We start from the raw sequence: 25420 nt of genomic DNA on the forward strand, positions 1-25420 counted from the left end.
GACGGGCTCGTGGTAATGGCTGGAACGGAATTAGTGGAATGGTATCAAATACATCAAACCCATGGTTTCCGTGGTTTCCATGTGTTTGTTGCCATTCCATTTGCTCCGTTCCAGCCATTATTATGAGCCGTCCTCCCCTCAGCAGCCTCCACTGTCTGAGACCTAATCTCTGACCCCTAACACCTGCTCCCCCCCCCCCTCCCCTCCCCACAGGTGCAGGTGGATGAAAACAGGGTGGAGGAGGTTCGTCTGCGCCCGGTGGTGCCCACCAAGAAGATGCCCGTCACCGAGGGTGTGGTGGAGATCAAGTACAAGGACGGCTGGGCCCAGATCTGTGATGTGGGGTGGACCCCCAAAAACACCCGGGTCATCTGTGGTATGCTGGGGTTCCCCCACGAGAGGAAGGTCAACAAGAACTTCTACAAGTAAGTCAGAGTAGAGGGATTCACTCATACCAGTGAATATATTATAATATCTACATACCAGTTTATGTCAGCAGCAGCAGCGATTTCAGCACCAGGGAACTGGACAGCTTCCCCAACAGAACCATGTGAAAAACCGAACATGCCCCCAACGACGCTCTTAGCTGTCGCTCTTACAGGTTCTCTGTTTGGGGAACAAGCATGTAGAACAGAACAGAACAGAACAGAGTAGAACAGAACAGAACAGAGCAGAGTAGAACAGAACAGAACAGAGCAGAGTAGAACAGAACAGAACAGAACAGAGTAGAACAGAACAGAACAGAGTAGAACAGAACAGAACAGAACAGAGTAGAACAGAACAGAGCAGAACAGAACAGAGTAGAACAGAACAGAACAGAACAGAGTAGAACAGAACAGAACAGAGTAGAACAGAACAGAGTAGAACAGAACAGAACAGAACAGAACAGAGCAGAACAGAACAGAACAGAGTAGAACAGAACAGAACAGAGTAGAACAGAACAGAACAGAACAGAGTAGAACAGAACAGAACAGAACAGAGTAGAACAGAACAGAACAGAACAGAGTAGAACAGAACAGAACAGAGTAGAACAGAACAGAACAGAACAGAGTAGAACAGAACAGAACAGAACAGAGCAGAACAGAACAGAACAGAACAGAGTAGAACAGAACAGAACAGAGTAGAACAGAACAGAACAGAACAGAGTAGAACAGAACAGAACAGAGCAGAACAGAACAGAACAGAACAGAACAGAGTAGAACAGAACAGAACAGAACAGAGTAGAACAGAACAGAACAGAACAGAACAGAGTAGAACAGAACAGAACAGAGCAGAACAGAACAGAACAGAGTAGAACAGAACAGAGTAGAACAGAACAGAACAGAACAGAGCAGAACAGAACAGAACAGAGTAGAACAGAACAGAACAGAGTAGAACAGAACAGAACAGAGTAGAACAGAACAGAACAGAGCAGAACAGAACAGAACAGAACAGAGTAGAACAGAACAGAACAGAACAGAGTAGAACAGAACAGAACAGAACAGAGTAGAACAGAACAGAACAGAGCAGAACAGAACAGAACAGAGTAGAACAGAACAGAGTAGAACAGAACAGAACAGAACAGAGTAGAACAGAACAGAACAGAACAGAGCAGAACAGAACAGAACAGAACAGAACAGAGTAGAACAGAACAGAGTAGAACAGAACAGAACAGAGTAGAACAGAACAGAACAGAGTAGACCAGAACAGAACAGAGTAGAACAGAACAGAACAGAACAGAGTAGAACAGAGCAGAGTAGAACAGAGTAGAACAGAACAGAACAGAGTAGAACAGAGCAGAACAGAGTAGACCAGAACAGAACAGAGTAGAACAGAACAGAACAGAACAGAGTAGAACAGAGCAGAGTAGAACAGAGTAGAACAGAACAGAACAGAACAGAGCAGAACAGAACAGAACAGAGTAGACCAGAACAGAACAGAGTAGAACAGAACAGAACAGAACAGAGTAGAACAGAGCAGAGTAGAACAGAGTAGAACAGAACAGAACAGAACAGAGCAGAACAGAACAGAACAGAGTAGAACAGAACAGAACAGAGTAGAACAGAACGGAACAGAACAGAGTAGAACAGAACAGAACAGAGCAGAACAGAACAGAACAGAACAGAACAGAGTAGAACAGAACAGAACAGAACAGAGTAGAACAGAACAGAACAGAACAGAGTAGAACAGAACAGAACAGAGCAGAACAGAACAGAACAGAGTAGAACAGAACAGAGTAGAACAGAACAGAACAGAACAGAACAGAGCAGAACAGAACAGAACAGAGTAGAACAGAACAGAACAGAGTAGAACAGAACAGAACAGAACAGAGTAGAACAGAACAGAACAGAGCAGAACAGAACAGAACAGAACAGAACAGAGTAGAACAGAACAGAACAGAACAGAGTAGAACAGAACAGAACAGAACAGAGTAGAACAGAACAGAACAGAGCAGAACAGAACAGAACAGAGTAGAACAGAACAGAGTAGAACAGAACAGAACAGAACAGAACAGAGCAGAACAGAACAGAACAGAGTAGAACAGAACAGAACAGAGTAGAACAGAACAGAACAGAGTAGAACAGAACAGAACAGAGCAGAACAGAACAGAACAGAACAGAACAGAGTAGAACAGAACAGAACAGAACAGAGTAGAACAGAACAGAACAGAACAGAGTAGAACAGAACAGAACAGAGCAGAACAGAACAGAACAGAGTAGAACAGAACAGAGTAGAACAGAACAGAACAGAACAGAGTAGAACAGAACAGAACAGAACAGAGCAGAACAGAACAGAACAGAACAGAACAGAACAGAACAGAGTAGAACAGAACAGAGTAGAACAGAACAGAACAGAGTAGAACAGAACAGAACAGAGTAGACCAGAACAGAACAGAGTAGAACAGAACAGAACAGAACAGAGTAGAACAGAGCAGAGTAGAACAGAGTAGAACAGAACAGAACAGAACAGAGCAGAACAGAACAGAACAGAGTAGACCAGAACAGAACAGAGTAGAACAGAACAGAACAGAACAGAGTAGAACAGAGCAGAGTAGAACAGAGTAGAACAGAACAGAACAGAGCAGAACAGAACAGAACAGAGTAGAACAGAACAGAACAGAGTAGAACAGAACGGAACAGAACAGAGTAGAACAGAACAGAACAGAGCAGAACAGAACAGAACAGAACAGAGTAGAACAGAACAGAACAGAACAGAGTAGAACAGAACAGAACAGAACAGAGTAGAACAGAACAGAACAGAGCAGAACAGAACAGAACAGAGTAGAACAGAACAGAGTAGAACAGAACAGAACAGAACAGAACAGAGCAGAACAGAACAGAACAGAGTAGAACAGAACAGAACAGAGTAGAACAGAACAGAACAGAACAGAGTAGAACAGAACAGAACAGAGCAGAACAGAACAGAACAGAACTGAACAGAGTAGAACAGAACAGAACAGAACAGAGTAGAACAGAACAGAACAGAACAGAGTAGAACAGAGCAGAGTAGAACAGAGTAGAACAGAACAGAACAGAACAGAGTAGAACAGAGCAGAGTAGAACAGAGTAGAACAGAGTAGAACAGAACAGAACAGAGTAGAACAGAGCAGAACAGAGAGTGGTAGTGGAAGCATCATCATAGTCCCTTGTAAATGATGATTGGCTGAATACTCTCTAGAGTCTAGACTAGAATACTCCTCTCTCACTGATCACATCTGTTTATACTGGATATACACTACCAGTCAAAAGTTTGGACACACCTACTCATTCAAGGGTTTTTCTTATTTTTTAAAACTATTTTCTACATTGTAGAATAATAGCGAAGACATCAAAACTATGAAATAACACATATGGAATCATGTAGTAATAAAAAAGTGTTAAACAAATCAAAATATATTTTAGATTCTTCAAAGTAGCCAGCCTTTGCCTTGATGACAGCTTTGCACACTCTTGGCATTCTCTCAACCAGCTTCACCTGGAATGCTTTTCCAACAGTCTTGAAGGAGTTCCCACATATGCTGAGCACTTGTTGGCTGCTTTTCATTCACTCTGCGGTCCAACTCATCCCAAACCATCTCAATTGGGTTGAGGTCGGGTGATTGTGGAGGTCAGGTCATCTGATGCAGCACTCCATCACTCTCATTCTTGGTCAAATAGCCCTTATACAGCCTGGAGGTGTGTTGGGTCATTGTCCTGTTGAGAAAAAATAAAGATCCCACTAAGCGCAAACCTCATGGGATGGCGTATTGCTGCAGAATGCTTTGGTAGCCATGCTGGTTAAGTGTGCCTTGAATTCTAAATAAACCACAGACAGTGTCACCAGCAAAGCATCCCCACACCATCATACCTCATCCTCCATGCTTCATGGTGGGAACCACACATGCAGAGATCATCCGTTCACCTACTCTGCGTCTCACAAAGACACGGTGGTTGGAACCAAAAATCTCAAATTTGGACTCATCAGACCAAAGAACAGATTTCCACCAGTCTAATGTCCATTGCTCGTGTTTCTTGGCCCAAGCAAGTCTCTTCTTCTTATTGGTGTCCTTTAGTAGTGGTTTCTTTGCAGCAATTTGACCATGAAGGCCTGATTTATGCAGTCTCCTCTGAACAGTTGATGTTGAGATGTGTCTGTTACTTGAACTCTGTGAAGCATTTATTTGGGCTGCAATTTCTGAGGCTGGTAATTCTAATGAACTTATCCTCTGCAGCAGAGGTAACTCTGGGTCTAACATTCCTGTGGCGGTCCTCATGAGAGCCAGTTTCATCATAGCGCTTGATGGTTTTTGCGACTGCACTTGAAGAAACTTTAAAAGTTATTTAAATTTTCCGGATTGAGTGACCTTCATGTCTTGAAGTAATGATGGACTGTCGTTTCTCCTTGCTTATTTGAGCTGTTCTTGCCATAATATGCACTTGGTCTTTTACCAAATAGGGCTATCTTCTGTATACCACCACTACCTTGTCACAACACAACTGATTGGCTCAAACGCATTAAGAAGGAAAGGAAATTCCACAAATGAACTTTTAACAAGGCACACCTGTTAATTGAAATGCATTCCAGGTGACTACCTCATGAAGCTGGTTGAGAGTGTGCAAAGCTGTCATCAAGGCAAAGGGTGGCTACTTTGAAGAATCTCAAATTTAAAATATATTTTGATTTGTTTAACACTTTTTTGGTTACTACATGATTCCATATGTGTTATTTCATAGTTTTGATGTCTTCACTATTATTCTACAATGGAATACCTGGAATAGTATAACAGTAATCCTTCTACCCCCCTCCTCTACATACATTGTAGTGACTATTTTCAACATTGTCCCGTTTCAAATGTCCTTAGTCACTCTGATAATATAAATAATAATATGCCATTTAGCAGATGCTTTTATCCAAAGCGACTTACAGTCATGTGTGCATAAATGTTTACGTATGGGTGGTCCCGGGGATCGAACCCACTACCCTGGCGTTACAAGCGCCATGCGTTACAAGCGCCATGCTCTACAATACAAAATATTCATAAATCAAAAACCATCCCACTCCTTCAGGCAAAGTTAAAATATTAATACAAATCCATTATTTGGCTCCTACAAATGTGTTATGGAATATATCAACTCTGATTTTTATGGTGGGCTGTGAGCCCTCCGGTTTCTTTTCCCAATAAAACCCTTGTCCTCCAGATTGATGGCAGACGGACAGAGCTCAGAGCTAGATCGGCATTCTGGGCCGTCCTCCAGTAATAAGTCCCCCCTCCTCCCATCCTGAGTCATCCCGTGCAGACGGCCACTTCACAGTTAGTACGAAGGGAAATGGTGTGTTATCTCTCAGTGGTGTGTTATCTCTCAGTGGTGCGTTATCTCTCAGTGGTGCGTTATCTCTCAGTGGTGCGTTATCTCTCAGTGGTGCGTTATCTCTCAGTGGTGCGTTATCTCTCAGTGGTGCGTTATCTCTCAGTTGTGTGTTATCTCTCAGTGGTGCGTTATCTCTCAGTGGTGCGTTATCTCTCAGTGGTGCGTTATCTCTCAGTGGTGCGTTATCTCTCAGTGGTGCGTTATCTCTCAGTGGTGTATGAAGACTGCGGCTCTGCTCTCTCTGACTAACTGAAGGGTGATGCAGGGATTCGGGGGGGGGTAGATGATTAGGCCCAAACTCCAGAACACAGAGAGAACTCACACTGTGTCCCAAATGGCACCCTTTGGGACGCGCAGACGCAGACTGACTGCAACTGGAGACTAGCCAAGAGAGCCAATCAACAAGCATCAACAGGCTAGGTAATGAACTGACAGTCTTGGTTTATTAAGGGCTGATATAGGATCAGTCTTTTAGATCATAATGAGTAATATGACATGAAAAGGGTCCTAGATCAGCACTCTGAGAGGCTTTAGGAACACAAGGTTAATTTAGGTCAGGCTCAGTAATGTGATGCTAATCTTTCCTGTCAGTGTCGTGGCTCCTCTCAATATTCACATTCTTCTGAAGAATGTGTTGTTTTGGAACACTGTGTCTACCTTCCTCACAGGTCAACTCTATATTTCCATTAGAATATAATCTGCTGTAAAAGTCGGTCTGATCAGTTGTAATGAGATACTATGTGTCAGGAAGTAAGTACATTTTTGAATACTGTGTGCTGAATGTTTTCATCACACCGACACCACTGCAGCAGCCAGGTGGCTTTATGAGCAGGGCACTGAACTGACCAGGAAAAACTCTGGTATAACTAATATATAGAATAATATAATAATACATACTCTTTAGCAGACGCTTTTATCCAAAGTGTCTTAAAGTCAAGCGTGGTCCCAGGAATCAAACCCACTATCTTGGCATTGCAAGCACCATGGTCTACCAACTGAGCTTCAGAGAACCAACTAGGGCCCTGTGTTTGACCTGGATTCATGCCTTATTCCCAACTAGGACCCTGTGTTTGACCTGGATTCATGCCTTATTCCCAACTAGGGCCCTGTGTTTGACCTGGATTCATGCCTTATTCCCAACTAGGACCCTGTGTTTGACCTGGATTCATGCCTTATTCCCAACTAGGGCCCTGTGTTTGACCTGGATTCATGCCTTATTCCCAACTAGGGCCCTGTGTTTGACCTGGATTCATGCCTTATTCCCAACTAGGGCCCTGTGTTTGACCTGGATTCATGCCTTATTCCCAACTAGGGCCCTGTGTTTGACCTGGATTCATGCCTTATTCCCAACTAGGGCCCTGTGTTTGACCTGGATTCATGCCTTATTCCCAACTAGGGCCCTGTGTTTGACCTGGATTCATGCCTTATTCCCAACTAGGGCCCTGTGTTGGACCTGGATTCATGCCTTATTCCCAACTAGGGCCCTGTGTTTGACCTGGATTCATGCCTTATTCCCGGTGTGACAGATGAGGAACCATGGACTTCATATCCGTCTGTCTGGCTGCTTTATGAGCAGGGCCCTGAACTGACCAGGAAAAACTCTGATACTCTGATAGGGCCCTGAGTTTTTCCTGGTGAGGTCTCTCGATCCATTTTTCTCTAGACAGGTAGAGTAATGTCTTAGTAATGTCTGTCCCCTGCCTGGTGTGCCACAGCAGCAACTGGTTTTTATGATGAGGACCTTGACCTGAGTTGTACCCCCCTGTATATAGCCTCCCTACTGTTATTACACATTGACTCTGCACCGGTACCCCCCTGTATATATAGCCTCCCTACTGTTATTACACATTGACTCTGCACCGGTACCCCCCTGTATATATAGCCTCCCTACTGTTATTACACATTGACTCTGCACCGGTACCCCCCTGTATATATAGCCTCCCTACTGTTATTACACATTGACTCTGCACCGGTACCCCCCTGTATATATAGCTTCCCTACTGTTATTACACATTGACTCTGCACCGGTACCCCCCTGTGTATATAGCTTCCCTACTGTTATTACACATTGACTCTGCACCGGTACCCCCCTGTATATATAGCCTCCCTACTGTTATTTTATTTTACTTCTGCTCTTTGTTTTCTCAACACTTTGTTGTTGTTGTTTTATTTTACTTTTTTGTTAAAAATAAATGCACTGTTGGTTAAGGGCTGTAAGTAAGCATTTCACTGTAATGTCTGCACCTGTTGTATTCGGCGCATGTGGCCAATAACATTGGATTTGATTTGAGTTGTCCCTGGACAGGTCACCCTAATGTTGCGATTAATGAGACTATTGGGCAAAAACAGGATATGTGCCTTTCTCTTCAGTACGCTAATATCTGCTTTTCTCTCCCTACCTCTGGAGTTCATATCAGCCTCAGTCAGCGACTCAACTGGCACCCTGTTCCCTTTATAGTGCACTACTTTAGACCAGGACCCATAGGGAATAGGGTACCCTGTAGGGACGGATCCTCAGTCTGTCTGGCTGCTTGTCTTGTTTCCTGTCTGCTTCCTGTCTGCTTCCTGTCTGCTTCCTGTCTGTACTGACCCTCCGGTTCTATTCCGTCTGGTAGAAGATTCACTGCTATGTTTTGGAGGGGTTTTTCATGGGGAGGTATTTGGGACAGGGGAAAAGTACAGGCTATTCCAAATATAACGGGCAGTTATCCTTTTAAACCAATGTTTCTGAAACGGACAGTGTGTGTATAGTGTAACCAACTAAATGACTTTTTCTTCTGCAGTGGTTTCATAACAGTACATTTGAGAAATCTATTATATTTTACTGCATGGCCTGTCTAGGGGAACAAGGCCAGGACAGACTGGGGGGCCAGTACATAGTTGGGTTACTGGTATGTTGGATGGAGACAGACTGGGGGGGCAGTACATAGTTGGGTTACTGGTATGTTGGATGGAGACAGACTGGGGGGGCAGTACATAGTTGGGTTACTGGTATGTTGGATGGAGACAGACTGGGGGGGCAGTACATAGTTGGGTTACTGGTATGTTGGATGGAGACAGACTCTGGGGCCAGTACATAGTTGGGTTACTGGTATGTTGGATGGAGACAGACTCTGGGGCCAGTACATAGTTGGGTTACTGGTATGTTGGATGGAGACAGACTCTGGGGCCAGTACATAGTTGGGTTACTGGTATGTTGGATGGAGACAGACTCTGGGGCCAGTACATAGTTGGGTTACTGGTATGTTGGATGGAGACAGACTCTGGGGCCAGTACATAGTTGGGTTACTGGTATGTTGGATGGAGACAGACTGGGGGGGCCAGTACATAGTTGGGTTACTGGTATGTTGGATGGAGACAGACTGGGAAGCCAGTACATAGTTGGGTTACTGGTATGTTGGATGGAGACAGACTCTGGGGCCAGTACATAGTTGGGTTACTGGTATGTTGGATGGAGACAGACTGGGAGGCCAGTACATAGTTGGGTTACTGGTATGTTGGATGGAGACAGACTCTGGGGCCAGTACATAGTTGGGTTACTGGTATGTTGGATGGAGACAGACTGGGAGGCCAGTACATAGTTGGGTTACTGGTATGTTGGATGGAGACAGACTGGGGGGGCAGTACATAGTTGGGTTACTGGTATGTTGGATGGAGACAGACTCTGGGGCCAGTACATAGTTGGGTTACTGGTATGTTGGATGGAGACAGACTGGGGGGGCAGTACATAGTTGGGTTACTGGTATGTTGGATGGAGACAGACTCTGGGGCCAGTACATAGTTGGGTTACTGGTATGTTGGATGGAGACAGACTGGAGGGCCAGTACATAGTTGGGTAACTGGTATGTTGGATGGAGACAGACTCTGGGGCCAGTACATAGTTGGGTTACTGGTATGTTGGATGGAGACAGACTGGGAAGCCAGTACATAGTTGGGTTACTGGTATGTTGGATGGAGACAGACTCTGGGGCCAGTACATAGTTGGGTTACTGGTATGTTGGATGGAGACAGACTGGGAAGCCAGTACATAGTTGGGTTACTGGTATGTTGGATGGAGACAGACTGGGAAGCCAGTACATAGTTGGGTTACTGGTATGTTGGATGGAGACAGACTGGGAAGCCAGTACATAGTTGGGTTACTGGTATGTTGGATGGAGACAGACTGGGGGGGGGGCAGTACATAGTTGGGTTACTGGTATGTTGGATGGAGACAGACTCTGGGGCCAGTACATAGTTGGGTTACTGGTATGTTGGATGGAGACAGACTCTGGGGCCAGTACATAGTTGGGTTACTGGTATGTTGGATGGAGACAGACTCTGGGGCCAGTACATAGTTGGGTTACTGGTATGTTGGATGGAGACAGACTGGGGGGGCAGTACATAGTTGGGTTACTGGTATGTTGGATGGAGACAGACTGGGGGGGCAGTACATAGTTTGGTTACTGGTATGTTGGATGGAGACAGACTGGGGGGGCAGTACATAGTTGGGTTACTGGTATGTTGGATGGAGACAGACTGGGGGGGGGCAGTACATAGTTGGGTTACTGGTATGTTGGATGGAGACAGACTGGAGGGCCAGTACATAGTTGGGTTACTGGTATGTTGGATGGAGACAGACTGGGGGGGGGGGGGGCAGTACATAGTTGGGTTACTGGTATGTTGGATGGAGACAGACTGGGAAGCCAGTACATAGTTGGGTTACTGGTATGTTGGATGGAGACAGACTGGAGGGGCCAGTACATAGTTGGGTTACTGGTATGTTGGTTGGAGACAGACTGGGAAGCCAGTACATAGTTGGGTTACTAGTATGTTGGATGGAGACAGACTGGGGGGCCAGTACATAGTTGGGTTACTGGTATGTTGGATGGAGACAGACTGGGGGGGCAGTACATAGTTGGGTTACTGGTATGTTGGATGGAGACAGACTGGGGGGGCAGTACATAGTTGGGTTACTGGTATGTTGGATGGAGACAGACTCTGGGGCCAGTACATAGTTGGGTTACTGGTATGTTGGATGGAGACAGACTCTGGGGCCAGTACATAGTTGGGTTACTGGTATGTTGGATGGAGACAGACTGGGGGGGCAGTACATAGTTGGGTTACTGGTATGTTGGATGGAGACAGACTCTGGGGCCAGTACATAGTTGGGTTACTGGTATGTTGGATGGAGACAGACTCTGGGGCCAGTACATAGTTGGGTTACTGGTATGTTGGATGGAGACAGACTGGGGGGGCAGTACATAGTTGGGTTACTGGTATGTTGGATGGAGACAGACTGGAGGGCCAGTACATAGTTGGGTAACTGGTATGTTGGATGGAGACAGACTCTGGGGCCAGTACATAGTTGGGTTACTGGTATGTTGGATGGAGACAGACTGGGAGGCCAGTACATAGTTGGGTTACTGGTATGTTGGATGGAGACAGACTCTGGGGCCAGTACATAGTTGGGTTACTGGTATGTTGGATGGAGACAGACTGGGAAGCCAGTACATAGTTGGGTTACTGGTATGTTGGATGGAGACAGACTGGGAAGCCAGTACATAGTTGGGTTACTGGTATGTTGGATGGAGACAGACTGGGAAGCCAGTACATAGTTGGGTTACTGGTATGTTGGATGGAGACAGACTGGGGGGGGGCAGTACATAGTTGGGTTACTGGTATGTTGGATGGAGACAGACTGGGGGGGCAGTACATAGTTGGGTTACTGGTATGTTGGATGGAGACAGACTGGGGGGGGGGCAGTACATAGTTGGGTTACTGGTATGTTGGATGGAGACAGACTGGAGGGCCAGTACATAGTTGGGTTACTGGTATGTTGGATGGAGACAGACTGGGAAGCCAGTACATAGTTGGGTTACTGGTATGTTGGATGGAGACAGACTGGGAAGCCAGTACATAGTTGGGTTACTGGTATGTTGGATGGAGACAGACTGGGAAGCCAGTACATAGTTGGGTTACTGGTATGTTGGATGGAGACAGACTGGGAAGCCAGTACATAGTTGGGTTACTGGTATGTTGGATGGAGACAGACTGGAGGGGCCAGTACATAGTTGGGTTACTGGTATGTTGGATGGAGACAGACTGGGGGGGGGCAGTACATAGTTGGGTTACTGGTATGTTGGATGGAGACAGACTGGGGGGCCAGTACATAGTTGGGTTACTGGTATGTTGGTTGGAGACAGACTGGGAAGCCAGTACATAGTTGGGTTACTGGTATGTTGGATGGAGACAGACTGGTTTGCCAGTACATAGTTGGGTTACTGGTATGTTGGATGGAGACAGACTGGGGGGGCAGTACATAGTTGGGTTACTGGTATGTTGGATGGAGACAGACTCTGGGGCCAGTACATAGTTGGGTTACTGGTATGTTGGATGGAGACAGACTGGGAAGCCAGTACATAGTTGGGTTACTGGTATGTTGGATGGAGACAGACTCTGGGGCCAGTACATAGTTGGGTTACTGGTATGTTGGATGGAGACAGACTCTGGGGCCAGTACATAGTTGGGTTACTGGTATGTTGGATGGAGACAGACTCTGGGGCCAGTACATAGTTGGGTTACTGGTATGTTGGATGGAGACAGACTCTGGGGCCAGTACATAGTTGGGTTACTGGTATGTTGGATGGAGACAGACTCTGGGGCCAGTACATAGTTGGGTTACTGGTATGTTGGATGGAGACAGACTCTGGGGCCAGTACATAGTTGGGTTACTGGTATGTTGGATGGAGACAGACTGGAGGGCCAGTACCTTTTTAAAGAGACGTTAAGACATTCTAGTGTGTCAGTGCTTATTTTAGTCCTGTGTGACATTCCATTTAAACTAGGTTATATACTACATGACCAAAAGTATGTGGACACCTGCTCGTCGGACATCTCATTTATAAATCATGGTTAATAATATGGAGTTGGTCCCCCCTTTTGCTGCTATAACAGCCTCCACTCTTCTGGGAAGGCTTTCCACTAGATGTTGGGACATTGCTGCAGGGACTTGCTTCCATTCAGCCACAAGAGCATTAGTGAGGTCGGGCACTGATGTTTGGCAATCAGGTCTGGCTCGCAGTTTGCGTTCCAATTCATCCCAAAGGTGTTCGATGGGGTTTAGGTCAGGGCTCTGTGCAGGCCAGTCAAGTTCTTCCACACCAATCTCGACAAACCATTTCTGTATGGACCTCGCTTTGTGCATGGGGGCATTGTCATGCTGAAACAGGAAAGGGCCTTCCCCAAACTGTTGCCACAAAGTTGAAAGCACAGAATCATCTAGAATGTCATTTTATGTTGTAGCATTAAGATTTCCCTTCACTGGAACTAAGGGGCCTAGCCCTAACCAGGAAAAACAGCCCCAGACCATTATTCCTCCTCCACCAAACTTTACAGTTGGCACTATGCATTGGGGCAGGTAGTGTTCTCCTGGCATCCGCCAAACCCAGATTCGATCTTAAGATGATCTTAGGCTTGTGTGCGGCTGCTCGGCCATGGAAACCCATTTCATGAAGCTCCGGACAGACAGTTCTTGTGCTGATGTTGCTTCCAGAGGCAGTTTGGAACTCGGTACTGAGTGCTGCAACCAGGACAGACCATTTTAATGCACTATGTGCTTCAGCACTCAGCGGTCCTGTTCTGTGAGCTTGTGTGGCCTACCACTTCGATGCTGAGCCGTTGTTGCCCCTAGACGTTTCCACTTCACAATAGCAGCCCTTACAGTGGACCGGGGGCAGCTCTAGCAGGGCAGAAGTTTGACGAACTGACTTTTTGGAAAGGTGGCATCCCATGACGGTGCCACGTTGAAAGTCACTGAGCTCTTCAGTAAGGCCATTCTATTGCCAATGTTTGTCTGTGGAGATTGCATGGCTGTGTGCTCGATTTTATACACCTGTCTGCAACGGGTGTGGCTGAAATAGCCAAATCCACTAATTTGAAGGGGTGTCCACATACTTTTGTATACATAGTGTACATATTAATACTTCAAAATATCTCTGCTATTGAAATTGAAACAGTCATGTAATATTAGTGCAACTTAATAGTATAATGGTGTACTTAACACAACGTTCTCTACTGTTAGCTGTGGCATTACCCAGGAAGCAGACCTTACCGTTCTCTACTGTTACCTGTGGCATTACCCAGGAAGCACACCTTACCGTTCTCTACTGTTACCTGTGGCATTACCCAGGAAGCAGACCTTACTGTTCTCTACTGTTACCTGTGGCATTACCCAGGAAGCACTCCTTACTGTTCTCTACTGTTACCTGTGGCATTACCCAGGAAGCACTCCTTACTGTTCTCTACTGTTACCTGTGGCATTACCCAGGAAGCACTCCTTACTGTTCTCTACTGTTACCTGTGGCATTACCCAGGAAGCACTCCTTACTGTTCTCTACTGTTACCTGTGGCATTACCCAGGAAGCACTCCTTACTGTTCTCTACTGTTACCTGTGGCATTACCCAGGAAGCACTCCTTACTGTTCTCTACTGTTACCTGTGGCATTACCCAGGAAGCACTCCTTACTGTTCTCTACTGTTACCTGTGGCATTACCCAGGAAGCACTCCTTACTGTTCTCTACTGTTACCTGTGGCATTACCCAGGAAGCACTCCTTACTGTTCTCTACTGTTACCTGTGGCATTACCCAGGAAGCACTCCTTACTGTTCTCTACTGTTACCTGTGGCATTACCCAGGAAGCACTCCTTACTGTTCTCTACTGTTACCTGTGGCATTACCCAGGAAGCACTCCTTACTGTTCTCTACTGTTACCTGTGGCATTACCCAGGAAGCAGACCTTACTGTTCTCTACTGTTACCTGTGGCATTACCCAGGAAGCACTCCTTACTGTTCTCTACTGTTACCTGTGGCATTACCCAGGAAGCACTCCTTACTGTTCTCTACTGTTACCTGTGGCATTACCCAGGAAGCAGACCTTACTGTTCTCTACTGTTACCTGTGGCATTACCCAGGAAGCACTCCTTACTGTTCTCCTCTAAACCACAGCTATCCCACGCCGTCTGTGATCAGGGGGGTTATATGTTCTGTCGCGTGTGTGCACGGGTACAGTACCTTACCTGTGTGAGTGTCTGTCTGCCTCACAAGTGTCTCTGTGTGATGTCATGTTGCTGTTTGCCGTTGCAGAGCCCGTCTGAGAAAGAGAGCAGCAGTGAGAAAGGCCAGAGCCGAGGTTAATGTTTCTGCTGGTGCCAGGTATAGGTATCTCAGAGAACAACCCACTGTCTTGCCCCTCCCCCCCCCTGAGACCGGGTTTCTGGTCCAAATGGTACCCTACTCCCTATGTAGCACACTCTGGTCTAAAGTAGTGCACTATGTAGGAAATAGGGTGCCCATTTTGGGACGAAACCTGTTGTTTCTGACAGTGGGTTGTACTGTAGGGGTCGTAGTTCAGTCACTTTATAGAACATCAGTTTAGATACTGTTACCACCCAGCTGCTGTTACCACCCAGCTGCTGTTACCACCCAGCTGCTGTTACCACCCAGCTGCTGTTACCACCCAGCTACTATAACCACCCAGCTGCTGTTTCCACCCAGCTGCTGTTACCACCCAGCTGCTGTTACCACCCAGCTGCTGTAACCACCCAGCTGCTGTTACCACCCAGCTGCTGTTACCACCCAGCTGCTGTTACCACCCAGCTGCTGTTTCCACCCAGCTGCTATAACCACCCAGCTGCTGTTACCACCCAGCTGCTGTTACCACCCAGCTACTATAACCACCCAGCTGCTATAACCACCCTGTAACCACCCAGCTGCTGTTACCACCCAGCTGCTGTAACCACCCAGCTGCTGTAACCACCCAGCTGCTGTAACCACCCAGCTACTATAACCACCCAGCTACTATAACCACCCAGCTGCTATAACCACCCAGCTGCTGTTACCACCCAGCTGCTATAACCACCCAGCTGCTGTAACCACCCAGCTACTATAACCACCCAGCTGCTGTTACCACCCAGCTGCTGTAACCACCCAGCTGCTGTAACCACCCAGCTGCTGTAACCACCCAGCTGCTGTTACCACCCAGCTACTATAACCACCCAGCTGCTGTTACCACCCAGCTGCTGTTACCACCCAGCTGCTGTTACCACCCAGCTGCTATAACCACCCAGCTGCTGTTACCACCCAGCTACTATAACCACCCAGCTGCTGTTACCACCCAGCTGCTGTTACCACCCAGCTACTATAACCACCCAGCTGCTGTTACCACCCAGCTGCTGTTACCACCCAGCTGCCTTCTAGTCTCTTCTTTACTCATTAGAGCATAAATATGTTGTGGTCTTCATCTGACTCACCTTTCCTAGTCACAGAAATGCAACTCAGCAAAATAGGATTGCAGATTGATCTGAAATTTTAAACCACTACATTTTGTAAAGATATTCCCCCTAAAAGGATTCTAAAGAAGCACAGGGGGCTGCTGAGGGGAGGACGGGGAGGACGGGCTCGTGGTAATGGCTGGAACGGAGTTAATGGAATGGTATCGAACGCATGGAAAACGCGTGTTTGATGTGTTCGATACCATTCCATTCATTCCGTTCCAGCCATTACTATGAGCCCGTCCTCCCCAATTAAGGTGCCACCAGCCGCCTGTTCCAGGAAGTCCTTTTGAAAATAAAATGTTATGTGATGGATGTCAATCTGCCCTCTGATGTTTAAGTCTGCATCTCTAGTTCAACATTCTGAACTACAACTTTTCGACATTTCCTTGCTTTTTGGTGTGGAACAGAACATATCAATCACTTTATAGTTGTATAAAGTGCTGCATTGCTCAGTTAGCTTCTGCTGAATGGTGTGCTAAAACATATACTAAAACACTAAATACTAAAACACATACTACTAAAACACTAAATACTAAAACACTAAATACTAAAACACTAAATACTAAAACACTAAATACTAAAACACACTAAAACACATACTAAAACACATAATGTAATGTGTAACATAATGTAACTTGTGGTTCTAACTTGGTTAATATTTTCTCCCATTGCATTTACAATCATCATCATCATCATCATCATCCTCATCATCCTCATCATCATCATCATCATCACCTAACCAATGTTGACTATACAGGCTGCCACCCAAAGCTAATGCTAAACCATTCATCTCTGGGTTAAAGAAAAGGTAAACTGACTGGGGGAAAAAATCTAAAGTAGCTATTTCCCCTTAATGATCTCCTGTATAAAATGGTTTCCTGCGTGTATCTGTTGACAATTTGATTATTTCCTGGCTCATCTGGGCATTGTGAACAGCAGGGTCTATAAATCTGCCCAGGTCAGGGATAAGAGGGCACTCTGAGGTCTGAGAAATGATTGCGTCCCAAATGGCACCCTATTCACTATATAGTGCACTACTTTAGACCAGAGAATGGAACCCTATTCACTATATAGTGCACTACTTTAGACCAGAGAATGGAACCCTATTCCCTATATAGTGCACTACTTTAGACCAGAGAATGGCACCCTATTCCCTATATAGTGCACTACTTTAGACCAGAGAATGGCACCCTATTCCCTATATAGTGCACTACTTTTGACCAGGGCTCATAGGGTTAATTTGGGATGCTCCAGACTGTACTGTCTGGCCCAGCTCAGTTCAACACTACCTGCTCCATGCTGAACTGTAGGGCCCAGAATGGTGTTGACTCCAACCCTGGTGCATACAGCCACATTCCACTCACTCTTTTCTGTATCATCCCCCTCCTCCCCTCCCCTTCCTCCTCCTCATGTGCCTCCTCTTCCTGCTCCTCCTTCCCTTCCTCCTGCTCCTCCTCCTCCTCCTCTTCTTCCTCCCCTCCCCTTCCTCCTCCTCGTGTGCCTCCTCTACCTGCTCCTCCTCTACCTGCTCCTCCTCCCGCTCCTCCTCCTTCCCCTTCCTCCTCCTCCTCCCCCTCCTCCTCCTCCTCCTCCTCCTCCTCCACCCCCTCCTCCTCCTCCTCCTCCTCATCCCCCATTCAAACCCCTCCAGACTGACCACAGAGCGTCAGAAGCATCAGTATCGCCTCCACTCTGTGGCGTGTGTTGGCACTGAGGTCCACCTGGCAGCCTGCCCCCTGGAGTCCAACAAGGGTAATTATGGAGGGAGATTGCACCATGATCAGACCAGAGTTATGTTGAATATATTCACTGTGCATATTTGTGAGTTGTATTCTGTGTATTTACATAATTGTGTATCTATTCTCACTCCATAGGAAATGCCACAGGGTCCTGTGAAGGCGGCATGCCAGCCGTGGTCAGCTGTGTGCCTGGACCACAGTACGTACAGAACAACGGACTGAAGAAGAAGATGCTCAAAACGATGGTGATTAGGAGTAGCAATGTGTGTGTCTCACTAGCATTGCATAGACTTGAAGGTGGCATATTTTCGCTTCAACTACAGTTTCTTAATCTGGTCAGTTTGGTGTTCCTGCTCTGTGTTGTCTTTCTCTGTAGAGCACAGTGAGTTCACTGTCTCCTGTCTATAGAACACAGTGAGTTAACTGTCTCCTGTCTATAGAACACAGTGAGTTAACTGTCTCCTGTCTGTAGAGCACAGTGAGTTAACTGTCTCCTGTCTGTAGAGCACAGTGAGTTAACTGTCTCCTGTCTGTAGAGCACAGTGAGTTAACTGTCTCCTGTATGTAGAACACAGTGAGTTACCTGTCTCCTGTCTGTAGAGCACAGTGAGTTAACTGTCTCCTGTATGTAGAACACAGTGAGTTACCTGTCATCTCCTGTCTGTAGAACACAGTGAGTTAACTGTCTCCTGTCTGTAGAACACAGTGAGTTACCTGTCATCTCCTGTCTGTAGAACACAGTGAGTTAACTGTCATCTCCTGTCTGTAGAACACAGTGAGTTAACTGTCATCTCCTGTCTCCTCTTCTCTGTGTATCTGTGTCAGTTAACTGTCATCTCCTGTCTCCTCTTCTCTGTGTGTCTGTGTCAGTTAACTGTCATCTCCTGTCTCCTCTTCTCTGTGTGTCTGTGTCAGTTAACTGTGTCCCTTGCTGTCCTCTTCCATCAGAGCATGGTGAGGTTGAAGGGTGGTGCCAAGCTGGGTGAGGGCAGAGTGGAGGTGCTGAGGAACAATGAGTGGGGTACGGTGTGTGACGACCGTTGGACCCTGCTTTCAGCCAGCGTGGTGTGCAGGGAGCTGGGCTTCGGATCCGCCAAGGAGGCCCTGACTGGGGCTCGCATGGGACAAGGTGAGGACTGAGAACTGTGGTTTAACCTTATATAGGTCAATGGCGAGTGGCGCAGTGGTCTAGCTGTGGTCTAAGGCACTGCATCGCAGTGCTAGCTGTGCCACTAGAGATCCTGATTCGAATCCAGGCTCTGTCGTAGCCGGCCGCGACCGGGAGACCCATGGGGCGGCGCACAATTGGCCCAGCGTCGTCCAGGGTAGGGGAGGGAATGGCCGGCAGGGATGTAGCTCAGTTGGTAGAGCATGGCGTTTGCAACGCCAGGGTTGTGGGTTCGATTCCTACGGGGGGCCAGTATAAAAAAAGATTTTAAAAAAGATAAATGTAAGTCGCTCTGGATAAGAGCGTCTGCTAAATGACTAAAAAAAACAATTAAAAAGAAATAAAAAATATTTGGTGTAGTGGTTACACTCCCGGAACAGTCACATATACGACTCCCAACTGGAGACCAGGGTTCAATCCCTTTGTCCACTTCCCACTGTTTCTCTTCCAATTGCCTGTCTCTCCCTTTGATTTCCAACCTGTCTCTATAAAGTGTTAAAACACCCAAAAGATGATATGATATATACAGTATATTCAATTGATTAGACATGATTTGGAAAGGCACACACCTGATTATGTAAGGTCCCACAGTTGACAGTGCATGTCAGAGCAAAAACCAAAGCCATGAGGTCGAAGGAATTGTCCGTAGAGCTCCGAGACAGGATTGTGTCAAAGCACAGATCTGGGGAAGGGTACCAAAACATTTCTGCAGCATTGAAGGTCCCCAAGAACACAGTGGCCTCCATCATTCTTAAATGGAAGAAGTTGGGAGGTGACCAAGAACCCAATGGTCACTCTGACAAAGCTCCAGAGTTCCTCTGTGGAGATGGGAGAACCTTCCAGAAGGACAACCATCTCTGCAGCACTCCACCAATCAGGCCTTTATGGTAGAGTGGCCAGACGGAAGCCAGTCCTCGGTAAAAGGCATATGACAGCCCGCTTGGAGTTTATCAAAAGGCACCTAAAGACTCTCAGACCATGAGAAACAAGATTCTCTGGTCTGATGAAACCAAGATTGAACTCTTTGGCCTGAATGCCAAGCTTCACGTCTGGAGGAAACCTGGCACCATCCCTACGGTGAAGCATGGTGGTGGCAGCATCATGCTGTGGGGATGTTTTTCAGCGGCAGGGACTGGGAGACTAGTCAGGATCAAGGGAAAGATGAACGGAGCAAAGTACAGAGAGATCCTTGATGAAAACCTGCTCCAGAGCGCTCAGGACCTCAGACTGGGGCGAAGGTTCACCTTCCAACAGGACAACGACCCTAAGCACACAGCCAAGACAACGCAGGAGTGGCTTCGGGACAAGTCTCTGAATGTCCTTGTGTGGCCCAGCCAGAGCCCGGACTTGAACCCTATCGAACATCTCTGGAGAGACCTGACAATAGTTGTGCAGCGATGCTTCCCATCCAACCTGACAGCGCTTGAGAGGATCTGCAGAGAAGAATGGGAGAAACTCCCCAAATACTGGTGTGCCAAGCTTGTAGCGTCATACCCAAGAAGACTTGAGGCTGTAATCGCTGCCAAAGGTGCTCCAACAAAGTACTGAGTAAAGGGTCTGAATACTTATGAAAATGTGATATTTCAGTTTTTATTTATTTATAAAAACCTCTTTTTGCTTTGTCATTATGAGGTATTGTGTGTGTATATCGTTGAGGGGAAAAAACGATTTAATCAATTTTAAAATAAGGCTGTAACGTAACAAAAATTAGGAAAAGTCAAGTGGTCTGAATACTTTCCGAAGGCGCTGTATGCATCAATGGTATTACACACAATGACCATGGTGAGACATTTCATTTATCTATTTTATATATTTATTTTAAAGAGGTTGGAGAGAAATGCCCTTTCAGTAATGATTTGTCCCAAAAATGTATTCAAGACTTTGTCGTGGTTTCCCTAAGAACAAAGTAACTCCAGTAAACCACGGTCTTCCCAGACTGCTTCCCACAAAGCAAGCTGTGTCCAGCAAAAATCTGCTTTTCATCATAACTGACTATTATGTCCAGCCCTTTATATTTAGCCTCATAATGAATTGTTTGACCATGTTCTTTTCAGGACAACCAGGACTACAAGAAGAACACAAAACAATTTGACATTAATGAGTTTTATAGACAACTGTAAATACATTTAAAAAAAAGCAAAAAACCTGATAAAAATGTATTTTTATGAATGCTGTTAGTGCAGCAATTGTTTGCTCAGTAGGAAATGAATACCCAACTAGTCAGTGACAACTGTTTGGAGTTTGGAGTTTGTGACAGAAACTATGTGAGCTTATTACAGTATTATAGACACCCTGTCCTGGGATTCCCTATGAGTACTACTGTCTTATAAAATGTTACTTTTGATGCCTCTTGATGTTTTTTGATTCATTTAAGGGTTTCTACAAGCTGTGTGTGTCTGTGTGTGTCTGTGTGTGTCTGTGTGTAGGGATGGGTCCTATCCACATGAATGAGGTCCAGTGTCTGGGGACGGAGAAGTCGATGTGGAACTGTGTCTTTAAGAACATAACCTCAGAGGACTGCCAGCATGTAGAAGACGCCGCTGTGAGGTGCAACACGCCGTACATGGCTCTGGAGAACTCGGTCAGAGACTAACTACTCAATTTAAATTAAATTCCATTCCATTCTATTCTGTTTAATGAACTTCAAATCTTCCTAGAGGGCCAGTTAGTGTTATCTCCTGTTTCACTGAGAGCATGTTGCACCTGTATTCATAGTGCTGAACATCCGCTCGATTGAAACTTCTGATTGACATATACAGTGTTAACCGCGAACGCGGAAACATTAGATTTTCTATTTAAATCGTGCTATACTGCGGATCTTCAGCACTACGGATTGAATCTAGGCCTAAGTAAAAGTTGTAAAAAGTAAGTTAGTTAAGCAAATGGAGTGGGGGGGGGGATTATATATTTACTGAGAATTTTAAACTGTTTATTGATCAGCGATGTATTGACAAGAGGTAATAGATTCCTGATCAGGCAGAAATGTTTGCTGCAATAATGTTCAATACAATGTTAGTAGTATTGTGATGAGAGACATTAACCTGGACGCATCCTGAATAAGTGATGTGTGGAATGACGTCCTTTACACTCATCAAACACATGCCTTTAACAATACATAACAATACATAACAATACATAACAATACATAACAATACCTGCCTTTAACAATACATAACAATACATAACAATACATGCCTTTAACAATACATAACAATACATAACAATACATGCCTTTAACAATACATAACAATACATAACAATACATAACAATACATGCCTTTAACAATACATGACAATACATGCCTTTAACAATACATAACAATACATGCCTTTAACAATACATAACAATACATAACAATACATGCCTTTAACAATACATAACAATACATAACAATACATGCTTTTAACAATACATAACAATACATAACAATACATGCCTTTAACAATACATAACAATACATGCCTTTAACAATACATAACAATACATGCCTTTAACAATACATAACAATACATGCCTTTAACAATACATAACAATACATAACAATACATGCCTTTAACAATACATAACAATACATGCCTTTAACAATACATAACAATACATGCCTTTAACAATACATAACAATACATAACAATACATGCCTTTAACAATACATGCCTTTAACAATACATAACAATACATAACAATACATGCCTTTAACAATACATAACAATACATGCCTTTAACAATACATAACAATACATGCCTTTAACAATACATAACAATACATGCCTTTAACAATACATGCCAATACATGCACAACAAAGAGCTTCAGAAACCCCTAACCTAAAGCATGGAGCCCTATTCCTTATAAAAGTACTGCAATATATAGGCAGTAGGGGGGCATCTGAGATGTCTACACTCTTAGAAAACAAGGTGCTAGAGTGCATTCGGAAAGTATTCAGACCCCTTGACTTTTTACATAAGTATTCAGACCCCTTGACTTTTTACATAAGTATTCAGACCCCTTGACTTTTACATAAGTATTCAGACCCCTTGACTTTTTACATAAGTATTCAGACCCCTTGACCTTTTACATAAGTATTCAGATCCTTTGACTTTTTACATAAGTATTCAGACCCCATGACTTTTTACATAAGTATTCAGACCCCTTGACTTTTTACATAAGTATTCAGACCCCTTGACTTTTACATAAGTATTCAGACCCCTTGACCTTTTACATAAGTATTCAGATCCTTTGACTTTTTACATAAGTATTCAGACCCCATGACTTTTTACATAAGTATTCAGACCCCTTGCTATGCGACTCGAAATTGAGCTCAGGTTCATCCTGTTTCCATTGATCATCCTTGAGATGTTTCTACAACTTGATTGGAGTCCACCTGTGGTCAATTCAATTGATTGGACATGATTTGGAAAGGCACACACCTGTCTATACAAGGTCCCACAGTTGACAGTGCATGTCAGAGCAAAAACCAAGCCACGAGGTCGAAGGAATTGTCCGTAGAGCTCCGAGACAGGATTGTGTCGATGCACAGATATGGGGAAGGGTACCACAAAATATCTGCAGCATTGAAGTTCCCAAGAACACAGTGGCCTCCATCAACTCCTAGAGCTGGCCGCCCGGCCAAACTGAGCAATCGGGGGAGAAGGCACTCTGACAGAGCTCCAGAGTTCCTCTGTGGAGATGGTAGAATCTTCCAGAAGGACAACCACCTCTGCAGCACTCCACCAATCAGGCCTTTATGGTAGAGTGGCCAGATGGAAGCCACTCCTCAGTAAAAGGCACATGACAGCCCGCTTGGAGTTTGCCAAAAGGCACCTAAAGACTCTCAGACCATGAGAAACAAGATTCTCTGGTTTGATGAAACCAAGATTGAACTCTTTGGCCTGAATGCCAAGCGTCACGTCTGAAGGAAACCTGGCACCATCCCTACGGTGAAGCATAGTGGTGGCAGCATTGAGTGGCCCAGCCAGAGCCCGGACTTGAACCTGAAAATAGCTGTGCAGCGCCACTCCCAATCCAATCTGACAGAGCTTGAGTGGATCTGCAGAGAAGAATGGGAGAAACTCCCCAAATACAGATGTGCCAAGCTTGTAGCGTCATACCCAAGAAGACTCGAGGCTGTAATCGCTGCCAAAGGTGCTTCAACAAAGTACTGAGTAAAGAGTCTTAATACTTATGTAAATGTGATATTTCAGGATTTTTTTCATTAGATACATTTCCAAAAAATTCTACAAACCTTGTTTTTGCTTTGTCATTATGGGGTATTGTGTGTAGATTGATGAGGGAAAAAAACAATTTAATCAATTTTAGAATAAGGCTGTAACGTAACAAAATGTGGAAATAGTCAAGGGGTCTGAATACTTTCCGAATGCACTGTATCTAGAACCTTTGGAGAACCCTTTTGGGTTCCTTGGAGAACCCTTTTGGTTCCAAGTATAACCTTTTTGTGTTCAATCTACCTGGAACCCAAAAGGGTTCTACATGGAACCCAAAAGGGTTCTACCTGGAACCAAAAAGGGTTCTCCTATGGGGACAGCCGAATAACCCTTTTTTAAAAGAGTCTGGCTAAACGGCATGTATTCAGCCAGACCATACTTCCCCAATCTCCGCGCTCCTACTCGTACACCCTCCCCCTCCCCCCGCCCTCCGCTTCCTAACCCGTCTGCCCCCCACAGATCCGCCTGACGGGGGGCCGTACGCGGTATGAGGGGCGGGTGGAGGTGCTGAGCACGGAGGCTAACGGGACCAGGAGCTGGGGGCTGATCTGTGGAGGGGCCTGGGGCACCAAGGAGGCCATGGTGGTCTGCAGACAGCTGGGGCTAGGCTACGCTAACAACGGCCTGCAAGTAGGTCTATTAGGCAAGCTAACGGCTTTTCCCACTGCTAATATAATATGCTTAAACCAGGTTATAACCATGGACTACAAGTACCATGAATCTCCAACCTCACTAACCGTGGCAACTATGGAATACATGTCCATGAATCCCCTCAACCAGTCATGATAATACATGAATCCCCTCCACCAATCATGATAATGTAACGAGTCGGATATGTTCCACGGACCAAAGGGAACCCACCGTCTTAACCATTAGACCAGTGGTATTCAAAGTTTGGGTCGCGCTGTAATTGCAGTGGGGTCGCCAAATTTTAAAACCAAAAATGAAGAGTACAGATTATTTTATGCGACAATATACACAAACTCCATTCCATATTGAGAAAGATCATTTGAAAATACAATTTAATTGAGCAAATGTATGTATTTGTTCTCTTAATTTTGATAGGAGAGATGAAAATGTAATTAATTGAAGGTTATTGTTGATGTGAAAATCTAAATTTAACGATTTTAAGGTTGTGTCATCATTATATTTG

The 25420-nt window shown here is 45.3% G+C and overlaps 1 protein-coding gene across 1 annotated transcript in view; it reads left to right on the forward strand.

Moving 5' to 3' along the window:
• Positions 1–213: 213 nt before the first annotated feature.
• LOC311118724 (lysyl oxidase homolog 3B-like) overlaps positions 214–25420 on the forward strand; it is a gene marked incomplete at its 5' end in the record, with an annotated part of 47023 nt that continues 21816 nt past the window's right edge. The window contains 8 exons of the mRNA XM_084193506.1: positions 214–425; positions 14950–15018; positions 16897–16947; positions 17791–17891; positions 18014–18123; positions 18827–19007; positions 21473–21627; positions 24727–24897. Of these exons, the coding sequence (XP_084049632.1) occupies positions 214–425; positions 14950–15018; positions 16897–16947; positions 17791–17891; positions 18014–18123; positions 18827–19007; positions 21473–21627; positions 24727–24897 (1050 nt within the window). The remainder of the gene's footprint in view (positions 426–14949; positions 15019–16896; positions 16948–17790; positions 17892–18013; positions 18124–18826; positions 19008–21472; positions 21628–24726; positions 24898–25420) is intronic.

Source organism: Coregonus lavaretus (genome assembly GCF_964263955.1).
Source record: "Coregonus lavaretus genome assembly, contig: HAP1_SCAFFOLD_1410, whole genome shotgun sequence".
NCBI classification, from domain to species: Eukaryota; Metazoa; Chordata; class Actinopteri; order Salmoniformes; family Salmonidae; genus Coregonus; species Coregonus lavaretus.